Genomic DNA, 11,720 nt, shown 5'->3' on the forward strand with positions numbered 1-11,720 from the left:
ATATTATTAATTTACAAAAAGGTATGCATTGTTGATTAATGATTTACTGGCAGTAGAAACAAATGTCATTCTCTAGATCTAATAGGTTTACAATGGCGACTATAAACTGGTTGAGGTAATCCAATCAGCGTGGCTGAGAGGCGGGCTGGATCTCCACTAATCTCACTCCTCCTCAGGTGAGCTCATTCAGCCCAGCATGGAGACAGGTAATGTTGACTATGCCTATTCCGCTTGTCTTTATAATATAGACTATATATTTATATTAATCCTATTTCAATATGAAAGTTGTCCTTTATGTATATAGCTGTTTGTGTGTTTGTATGAAATCTTGGATTCAGTGAGCCTGAGACTCAAACTGTGTTGAATTATAACGTTATAACTTGTTTTATTTTTTTTGCAGAAGCTGCGAACTCATTTGACTTAAGATGAACATTAGAAATCATTTCAGGCCAGACCCTCTCAGCACCACACGGGATGTCTAAGTGTTGCGGTTGCGGTTGTGTTTTTTTTTTTGTTTTTTTTTAGTTTTTCAGTCAAAGTGAAGTGTCCGAATTGCTTTGGTTGTAAGATGGCGTCAGAGCGTCTCCTGCTTTACAGCAGCCTGTTGTTTAAGCGCTGTCCGTGGTGCTGGATATAAACACCTCAGAGGATGGATGCAGCTTACACTTTCACAGCTCAACACATTACTGTAAAACTTAACTTTGAAAGACACTTAATATGTCCAAAGTCTGAGAAGATATGCTTGAGAAGATGTGGAACATCTTACTTAAATTAGAGAGAGTGTAGGTTGTGTAACCATTCCCTTTCTGGAATGTATTACCTGCTCATATCACCTTACGTCCCTTGGGAAATTAGCTATGTTGCAAGCTGCTCCGTGCGGATCACCATCCTTCATCATCTTTGTTTATGAGAAGGTGAAGGTCAGGGAGAAGTGAATAACTGACTTTTGTCATGCATATGAACTGTAAAGGGTTTCCCCAGTCCTTGTTCAGCCAGTGGAGGCTCTTACTCTGGACAAAAAGACCAGGTGGAACACCTACAGAGAGTGTCCTGATGTCCTCAAAACATTTTTTAAGGGCATACTTGTTTTTATTTTTCCCAGAAAGTTTACTGTGATTCAATTATTTTTATTGCTTGCCCCCTTGGTCAAATGCTGGAACTGTGCGAAAAAACATTGTTGGCAAATTGTGAAAGACCCATTATGGTCTTGTTCTTTTGTGCCATTGCAACAGATTTGCACAGTCCATATTTTAGCTTCTTCTTCCCATGCCTGACACTGACACTTACATAGCAATCAACCATTTTATTTGGACCTTTTCCTTGTTGAACCACAATCCCTGAATGAGGGTTCGAGGAGGGGTCTCGATCTTACCATGGCTTATTCCTCTGCTGAGTCCAACAGAGAGATGACAAATGGGGCCAATCCTAACATCTACCCAGGAGGCCCAGGAACCTCCACATTGCCACGGTATCTGCACAAGAAGCAACAGCGGCAGAGGGGAATTAGATCTTCCTCCCCAATGGGTAGAGTCATCCTCATCAATGCACCTGTGGATGGTGAGTTACATGTATTATCAACATGATACTAAGTGAAATTGAAAAATTCCTGCTGTAAAATTGAAAGCATATTAAATGTGTGAGTGAGTATGTGTACATATTTTTACTTCGTGGTATGTTGTGCTGTTTGGTTGCAGGTGGAGATGATAGTGAAGACATCCACACAATTACTGTGGACAAGAGTGAGGATGGTAGGCTGGGCTTCAGTGTACGTGGTGGTTCAGAGCATGGCCTTGGCATCTTTGTTAGCAAAGTTGAGGATAATAGCTCTGCAGGTATAGATATATTTACTGTATTCAACATTATCCATTTTTTTGTGTTATATGACAAGACATGCTATTAATGACATATTTAACCATGTTTACCTGAAATGTTTTGTATGTGCACTGCAGAATTTGCAGGGTTATCTGTTGGAGACAAGCTAGTGGAGGTAAATGGGATTAGCTTGGAAAGCATTACCATGAGCAGTGCTGTAAAGGTTTTAACGGGGAATAACCGACTACGCATGGTAGTTAGACGTGTAGGGAAGGTGCCTGGAATCCGCTACTCCAAAGAGAAGACCACATGGTAAGCGAGAAATTTTTACCTTGCAGTGTAGTTATAGTCAAATTATTGATGTAATTGAAGATTGCCATAGATTATTAATTAATTATATATTCCAAATCAAGCTGCTTTATGCCAAATGAGTAAAGTCTGTGTCAGGAAGACTAAATGTGTCATGTGTCTCAGTGGATATATTCGCTTATATAAAATGTTATTTTCAGACTATCTGCAGATTCCTGTTGAATTAATAACTCAGGCAACAAAATTATTCACATAAAACAGGAAAGTCAAAACTGCATATGCTCTGTCACCCTCCTCTGTCTTTCATGCCTAGCAATGTAGTGACCGACTAATTTTACTTTACATTTTCATTAAGTGATATTATCATTGTAATAGCACATGTCCATGATTATGGTTGAATGATTTTCTACATGTAAGCAAACATGTTTTTAATGTCTAAATGTTTCTATGTAACTTGGATTGAGATTTTATTTCCTGTCTATGTTAATTTGTAAAGAGGTTTTACTATGCTTTGCAAATGCAAAAAAAATTATAATAATAATAATAAAGTTTAAGAATGTATTTTATAAAAATGTAATTCTGTGTAGGGTTGATCTAATCCACCGAAGGATGGTGGTGGAAGAGAGTGGTCACACCCCCTCGGAGGTCAGCTCAGATGGAGCTTTGCGCCGGATAGTGCACCTCTACACCACCTCAGATGATTACTGCCTGGGCTTTAACATCCGTGGTGGCAAAGAGTTTGGCCTTGGCATCTATGTTTCAAAGTATGAAGAAGCGGTTGCATCTCTGTAGTTTATATTTATAAATTTCATATATTGTAGTGCTAGTTTTAGCCATTAAAGTCCTAATTGTAAACGTTCTTGTTTTGTTGATGAGGCTGGACCCTGGTGGCTTGGCAGAGCAGAATGGGATTAAAATGGGAGACCAGATTTTAGCAGCAAATGGAGTGAGTTTTGAAGATATTACACACAGCAATGCTGTGGAAGTCCTAAAGAGCCATACCCATGTCATGCTCACCATTAAGGTAAGAGCTTTTTTTCTTGGCTTAACATATGTTAATTGGCAAAATAATAAATCAATTTAACCTTTTTTCATTAATGAGACTACACTGGCTTTGTGTGGATTTAATGTAATGTAGGACATTGGCAATACATTATGTGCTTTATGAATATTTTACAGTCACTGGATACTGGCATTATTAATGGAATACATCAAAGAACCTTGTGTTTAAAATCACTTCTCTGTTGGAAACTCAATCATGCAGTCCAATAGATGACAGAGACAGATTACAAATAATAAAAAAGGCTAAATGATTAATAGAGAGCAGTTAGAGCTGTGCATGTTTTTACTGAATGGCGAGTGCTTCTCTAAATACATTCTCATCAAAATGCTTGACAGACCAACTTTTGTGTTTTAGAACAATAGCCACAGTGTGATAATACTTAAACATAAGTTATATCTTGACTCTTAAAATGCAGAGATACTCTATAGTTGTATCTACCTACAAAACATTAGTTTTAAAAGTATTGACACAATTACAAATAGGAATTTGTGGCTTCTGCCCAGGAGAGAATGACAGCACTGTGTCACTTCCTGTAATGTCTAAAGAGGCTGGTATAGGTACTGATTCATAGGTAGTGATCTCATGCAGCACAATTTTAATTTATGAATATTCTCAGGTTTCAGACCACACATTTTTCTGCTTCAGACATATGAAAACCTATGTTATGGACCTGTTTGTGCTTAAAGTTGTTTTCATATATTGTTTATATCTATAATCTGATGCGTGCATGCTAAGGTTATAATGTATTATAACTATATATTATACTAATAAACCATATATACATTATATTATAATGTCAGTATCTGCATTTGTGTACAAATCTTTAATAAGCAAAGGGTTTTGAAACCTAAAAGATATTGAGTCTGTATTACATCATATCGTTGCATGTGTCTGTATCTGTATTAAATATATTTATAAGAAAAACACTTTACACATTTACACATTTAAAACACTTATTTAGGCATATTCTTGTCTATTGGGTATTGGGTATTGGGTATTGTATTCCTCTCACATTCCAAATAGTAGGTGTTTAGTTGAATTTTGTGGATAGTCTTATGCTTAAATTGTCCCTAGGAACACGCACTTGTGAATGTGTGTTTGCATGGCACCCTGCAATGGACTGGCATGTCATCTAGGGGTTGCCCCCCCTCACACACAGCATTTCAAGCATAGGCTCCTACCCATCATTGTTAATGGAGATAAATGTAAAGTTCTAAACTTTAATTGTACAATTTAATATAGTCTGAATTATAACATGTAATATTTTATCTGATAATTTATGCTCTTTATCAATGAAGGGTGCCGAATGAGACATTCTGAGTGCATTCTATGTTCACTTGTTGGTATTTCTAATGGCACTGTCTCATACCTAAGGATTTCATACTGAGACACATTAACTATTGTGGTATGAGTTAAACACAGTTTCTTACTAAGCACATCAAAGAGACTGAATAATAAAGGAGACAGCTGGCATTTAGTCTTCACATTTCTGCTTGCTCACTTTACTCAAGAGAGTCTCAGGTTCTGCCTGTGAAAAAGTGCCAGGGTATGTGCATTATTCACCAGACCACAGGGATCAGATTATAATCAGTAGAAAATGTCTTTTTTATGGCCTTTTTTAACCTAGCTTACCTTGCGGCAGTTTGATAAATCAAGCTAACAGTATATGCATGCTAAGGTTGCTATTCGTGGCTATTCCTTCTGTTGATGTCAGCACACTCGTGGTGACGCAGCTGGTCAGTGAAAAAGTAGCTACCCTACACCCCACACTCTCCCCAAATGTAAAATGTTTAAAGTTATTGGTTAATAATTCCAAATGACAAAAACAACAATTTTTCTTAATGGTATTAGAAAAAGTCTACTTTCCCACTAGCCCAGTTTCTATCATTGGAGTTCCCTTACAATAACCATAATTCTACTGGCGGTAAATTACTATTGAGCAGGTAATCTAATCCTGTCTAAATACATTTTTTTGTATGTGTCTTATCAAATTATTGCATATAAACTATTAATCTATTATGTGACTAAACTCACTTTACATAAGTTATTAAAGTTACGATGTAGAAGATAAATACCAACCTGGAAATTCTATCCAAATTGTTTAAAAATAAAGTTACTACTGGCATTACAAATGTTCATTAACAGAGAATGTAGCCTAAACCTTTTTTATTTTGTTCTTCCAGATATCACTCTTTATATTTTATACCTGGATAAGTGTTTGTTTTTGTTTTTCCTTTGACCGTAGGGGTATTTCTTTTCTGAAAATGACACATCACATAGCTGCTATACTTCTCTTTTCTCTGGCAAATCTAAACCAAACACACCTGTCGAGCCTCTATTAAATACCTCCAAATAGGCAAGGGGACATAAGAGGAGAAGAAGGGAGGAGGCTCCAAACTGACTAGAACATATATTAACACATCATGTGTTGATGATGCCATATGATTTCCATGATGATATGGATAAAAGATTGCATAGCACATTGTGACATTTCTTCTGCTCAGAGTCATGGTCCTGTAAGTGTTAATATTTATGTTTTTAATATTATTATTTTTGTTTTACTTTAAAGGAGGCTGGAAGGTATCCTGCATATAAGGAGATGATAGCAGAGTACAGTTGGCTCAATAAATGTATGTTGACTGTTTTGCATACACTACATTCATACAAATAATTACACATCCATCCATCCATCCATCCATCCATCCATCCATCCATTTTCTCCCGCTTATCCGTAATTTGGGTCGCGGGGGCAGCAGTCTAAGCAGACCCCCGCCTCCGACTGCTGCCCAATCCTCACAGCACCGTCCCTTACGGTCCCTCCTGCAGGTGGTGAGCCCACGGGAAGATAATTACACATGTAGCTATTAATATAAGGTCAAAGCTAAGCTTAAAAGAGCATTCTTGTATTTAAACATTTAAAATGGCTTTTTGGTTTCCTATAACAAATATCAATCATAAATAGGATTTATAAAATGGCAACACTTTTTCATTAATTTTTTTCATGACCTGTCACGACTGACAATATCTGGAGCAATTTTATATTTTTCTTAGCTGCTGGCCTACAAAAATGAATATAGTCATTTAATATTACAATAAGTATTACTAAGCTTTAGGTGAATTTTAGGCTTCTGAAAATTTTTCAAAAAAACACTTTTCTGTTTTTTTTATACATTCTTGAATATTTGATAATATAAACTTTCTCTAAATTCAGGAGTTTTCTCTTTCTTGATTCTATTGTCCCAGTGGCTAATGGTGGCCAGCCAGCCTTCTCTCAGGGTTCAGACTCCTACTCGTCCACCTCCTCCCTGTCCTCTGGGACACCAGTCAGCTCTCTCAGTGGCCTCTCACAGGTCATGTTCCCCCCTCCATTTGGCTCAGAGATGGTGGATGTGTGCATCTCTACTGAAGATGCCTCATCACAAAGGCCAAGCTCTAATCGCACAGAGACAGCCATCCAGACCGACCCACAGGATCCTGACACATCGCCCCAACCCACCAGTGTTATCTCCATGGATACCAGCCGGACGGTTGGTGAGACTGTTTATTTGAAGGACACGGTAATTAGGAGTGGAAGTGTTAATAAAAGCCGTGAAGCACAAAAAAGAACATTTTCTGCTTCAGACAAAGAAATTCTGGACTCTCCAAAAACAGCAGTGCTAATGGCTCTAAGTAAACCTCGCAAACCCATCCGCCGGTCCCAGAGTCATATCACTGTCTCAGGTACAGCAAGGCCTGTGTGCTGAATGCCTGCTTTTGCCTGAACATTGTAGTTTTTTTTTGCATATATTGTACATGTTACATTGCAGGTTGGGCATCCACCCAGGCACTTTGTTTTACTCTATTTTCAAAATATTTATAATAATTATGTTTTGATGTTATGAACCGGAAAGCAATAGTGATAAACTTAGTTGTATAATACAATCACAAATTATACAATATCGCACTAAAGTGAGTACACCCCTCATAGTTTATTATATGTTCTTAAGGAACAATACTATAGAAATGAAAATTGGAAATACTTTAGAGTAGTCAATGTGCAGCTTGTATAACAGTACAGATTTACTGTCCTCTGAAAATAACTCAACATACAGCCATTATTGTCTAAATAACTGGCAACAAAAGTGAGTACAAATGAACATGTCAAAACTGTGCCAAAAGTATCAATATTCTGTGTGAACACCATTGTTATCTATCACTGCCTTAATACTCCTGGGCATGGAATTCAACAGCGCTGCACAGGTTGTTGCTGGATCCTCTTCCACTCTTCCATAACAACATCATGGAGCTGCTAGATGTTAGACACATGTCGCTTCTCCACCTTAAGCATGAGGATGCCCCATTAATGCTCAATAGGGTTCAGGTCTGGAGACATACTGGCCACTTCATCACCTTCAGCTTCCTCATCAAGGCAGTTGTCATCTTGAAAAACTGTTGTTTGACGCAGTTTCTAAAGGGAGGGCATTGTGTTCTTGCTTCAGTCTCATCAGACCACAGGACATAGTTCCAGTAATTTAAGAGGCTTTCTTCTGGAACGACAGCCATGCATACCGACTTGTTGCAGTGTAAGGCATATGGTCTGAGCAATGACAAGCGGACCTTCCACTTCTGCAACCTCTAAAGCAATGCTGCAGCACTCATGCATCTGTTTTTTTAAGCCAGCTTCTGCACCTGACGCACAGCACGAGGACTTAACTTCTTTGATCGACCCTTGCGAGGTCTGTTCTGAATGGAACCCCTCTTGGAAAACCTCTGTATGACCCTGGCCACTGTACTGTAACTTAGTTTCAGGGTGTTACCAATCTCCTTATAGTCTAGGCCATCTAGGAGAGCAACAATTTTAATTTCTTAAATAATCATAGAGGTGCCATGTTAAATATCCAGTGGTCAGTATGAGAAAATTGTACACAAAGCACCAAATCTTAACTGCTTTAATTTAAGATTTACAAATGTGTATGGTTCTGTTAAGCAGACAAGAACATGATGAATAGGACATGTGGCTTTGCATGTTTACATGACATACAGCTTTTATATGTACTCATTTTGTTGCCAGCTATTTTGACAATAATGGCTATATGTTTTTTCAGAGGACAGTAAATCTACACAATCTACCCATGGTAGCTATACAAGCTGCACATTGAATTCTCTAAAGTCTATCCAAGTTTCATCTCTATAGTATTGTTCCTAGAAAATATATACTAAAAGTGCTGCTAAAATGGGAGTTTTGTAAGAAACTGTACATCAGACCTTCCATTTGGGGCTGAATGAAAGACAGAATGATTGGAACCAGTTTGGCATTTCATATTATTATTTTAGTCTCTAATGGAGACATTAGGAAATGGAAATTCTTACTTTACATAACTCACTTTTATGACTATGTGCATTGTTCTCCAATTTCCTCATTAGTACATTTACCATGCTTCTTTATAATATGTCATTTTCAGACTGTTCATATTGTTTGATGTTTTTAACACTTAATTAGAATACACAATTAGAAAACTTAATTAGAAATATGTGTATGTTTGATATTGAAAAGAGGACAAGCAAAAGAAGCAGCAGCAATCAGTGAAGACTGACGCCTCTGGCAGCACCCTGCAGCGCTCCAAAACTTTTGTCAGTCTGCTGTTCAAAAGTGGTCGAAGAAGAGAAAGGTCAGCCTCTAGAGACAGGAAAGTTTCAGGGACAGGAGAACGACATAGATCACGTTCCAAATCACCAGCAGGTAACAATTTTTCCAAAGAGTCCTGTTATATATACATGTTCACAAATGCAATAGGAATACACATTACGCATACAATCCACACACAGACACACATTTGCACTTGAAAGACCAGCAAACACCATCATGAAAGCATATGAAGGCTGGTTCAGTGAGACCTGCTTTGCTGTTAATTATACAATATTTCGCATTAAGTGGCCTTGAGTCTATATACGTACATCAGATCATTATAACTGATGATGTGTTACACATGTGCCCTTATTATCATGACCAGCCAGAATGCAGCAAAACCAGCACATAGGTAATTAGCTTCTTTAAGTTTTCAGGTGTTGCTTTGTGTTTGTTTGGTATTTCAATTTCTGAAGACATTGGGATGTATGAGCATAAATGTAGTGATACAGCAGTATATGTGAATAGGGTTTTTTTGGCAGTATTTGGTTGCTGTAGTTTTTGAATTTTTTTTGTAAGATTGTTGTTAGCTTAATCTAAGGTTTTGTGAGTATTTGAATATTTAATCCCTTGAACTTCCAGAACAGGTCTGCAAGTCCACACACATTTTCCACACACCTATGTGGGTTTATATAGTTTGTTTTTAATCTGTGTCAGAGGAGTTAAAAGATTGTTTACTTTATATAGTTTGGAGGGTTAAAGTTTTGAGTATACTGATTCAGTAACTAAAGTTACATTGGGCATTATATCTAAGTATTATGTACTGTATATTTGATAATAAATATAGCGTTAATATTGCCTAATTGAAGTATAAAGTATTGGTTTGGTTTTGTTATTCACTACAGTATGTACAGTTACATACACTGAGCATTTTCATTTACAGTCATTTGTGTATAATTGCTCAACAAAGATTTTCAAAGACACTGTGAATTTTTGTTGCTTTTTACATAAAGGTAAAGGGCGCAGCCGGTCCATCCTTAATCTCCTGAGCTCTCCGCGTGAGACGCGTGCTGGCGTGTGGGAGCCCGAAGCCATGCCCAGTCCTGAAACCATGGCCATGGTGGAGAGCATGGCATGCAAACTGCTGAGTGAGGATGAGGTGGCTGCAGTAATGAGACACTGCAATAGGGTGAGCATGGGATTATGTATTCACGCTTCTAGTATGTCTAGTATGTCTCGTAAACACAAAAGTGTAAAAGTAAAATGCACATGCTTACAGATTTGTCAGTGAAATATTTTTCACTCTGTATTAGAGATTGATGTGTCTGATTGTTGTGCTTACAGAAAGACAAATTATTAGGACACAATGTTTTGACAAAAATAATGTATAAACACCACACATAACCGTGAAGCCATATTAATTCAAAGCACGAGCATTCATATCAAACACTTACCTCTAAGGGTCTTTTAAAGCAGTTATTTTAAGTTGTCCATAATCAACTGAGTGATTAAATATTTAAAAAGGCACTTCTTAATCTGTTTGCTGTAGTTTTTGGCAGAGCGGGTGGTGGAAGACTTGGTACGCCCCCTGCTGGCTATCCTTGACAGACCTGAAAAGCTGCTGCTGTTGAGGGAGATCAGGTCAGGATGGAGCAGAGGCTTAGCAGTTTAAATCTACTGATCTCATTTCAATTTCTAAATGGAATTTCTGCCCTCGGCACCTGCTAGTCTCATATTATCCTGTTGATGTGAAATATTTACAGCACAGTGAATTTTATTCATATGTAACATTTTCACATGTCTAGGATGATCATTCCACTAACAGACCTGGGTCGTTTTGACAGCATGGTAATGCCTTTTGAACTGGAGGCCTATGACATTTTAAAGAGTCGCTCTGGTAAGACAGTAATATGAGATGCAAGACATAATTATGGACTAAAAAAACATTGTGTACCAGTTAACAGAAATCACATATTTAAATATATAAATATATGAATAAATAAATGCTACAACATTTTACTAAAATAGAAACAGCAAAATGTGGTTATGGACTGTAAGGAGATTTGTGGTTAAATTGTGTGTTTCATGTCCTCAGTGCGTTCCCCGGTTCTGCGTTCTCCTCGACATGGTGGAACTCCACGCCGGCATCTAATAACACCCATCCCAGGTAATGCTTTAAGTGCTGGATGCTGTAGGTATCCATTTACCATATAAAAGCCAAGCACATGTCCTATGGCTGATATTAATAGCCTCCATGCACACGCACACACACGCACGCACGCACGCACGCACGCACACACACACACACACACACACACACACACACACAATTCTGCTTTATTATACTTAGGCTCCTCAGTCTGTGAAAATAAATGGGTCTGTGGAGACAATTCTGCTGTAAAATATGGCATTTATATATATAAAAAAGGACATTTATCTGAAGTCACAAACCCTCAGACTGAATAAAGGGATAGTTATAAGCAGCAATCTCATGTGCCTTTCCTGACCTGTGGGTTGCTGATCTGAGTAAGGTGCCAGGCCTTCTGACGTTGTGCATGGTAGCAGTTGGTCAATGCCTGAGTGCCAGGCCTCTGAATCTTGAATAGGAATCAGTAGTGAAATAAAAGTAAGGCGCCCTGCATTGTTTAACCTTTTGACGACTGCCCACACAAATCTGGACCTCAATGCTAGTTTTTTTTGTCCATTGTGCATGGCCACAGTAAAATAATTTAAACTCTCTAGCAGAGTAGCAGAGGTCAATGAAATCTGAATAAAGTGGCCATTAAGTGTTCACACACACACACACACACACACACACACACACACACACATATATAAATATATATATATATATATATATATATATATATATATATATATATATATATATATATATATATATTAGCAATTACACTAGAAATCAAACATTAA

The 11,720-nt window shown here is 37.6% G+C and overlaps 1 protein-coding gene across 1 annotated transcript in view; it reads left to right on the forward strand.

Moving 5' to 3' along the window:
* Positions 1-72: 72 nt before the first annotated feature.
* The window catches only part of pdzd7a (PDZ domain containing 7a), a 20,920-nt gene continuing 9,272 nt past the window's right edge, over positions 73-11,720 (forward strand). Inside the window, exons 1-13 of the mRNA XM_083540290.1 lie at positions 73-206; positions 401-1,557; positions 1,695-1,832; positions 1,950-2,124; positions 2,709-2,885; positions 2,998-3,145; positions 5,754-5,814; positions 6,428-6,904; positions 8,718-8,903; positions 9,803-9,978; positions 10,339-10,430; positions 10,595-10,686; positions 10,885-10,956. Of these exons, the coding sequence (XP_083396416.1) occupies positions 1,374-1,557; positions 1,695-1,832; positions 1,950-2,124; positions 2,709-2,885; positions 2,998-3,145; positions 5,754-5,814; positions 6,428-6,904; positions 8,718-8,903; positions 9,803-9,978; positions 10,339-10,430; positions 10,595-10,686; positions 10,885-10,956 (1,978 nt within the window). The 5' untranslated portion in view covers positions 73-206; positions 401-1,373. The remainder of the gene's footprint in view (positions 207-400; positions 1,558-1,694; positions 1,833-1,949; positions 2,125-2,708; positions 2,886-2,997; positions 3,146-5,753; positions 5,815-6,427; positions 6,905-8,717; positions 8,904-9,802; positions 9,979-10,338; positions 10,431-10,594; positions 10,687-10,884; positions 10,957-11,720) is intronic.

This window comes from Silurus aristotelis (genome assembly GCF_946808225.1).
Source record: "Silurus aristotelis genome assembly, chromosome: 4".
In the NCBI taxonomy this organism is placed as follows: domain Eukaryota; kingdom Metazoa; phylum Chordata; class Actinopteri; order Siluriformes; family Siluridae; genus Silurus; species Silurus aristotelis.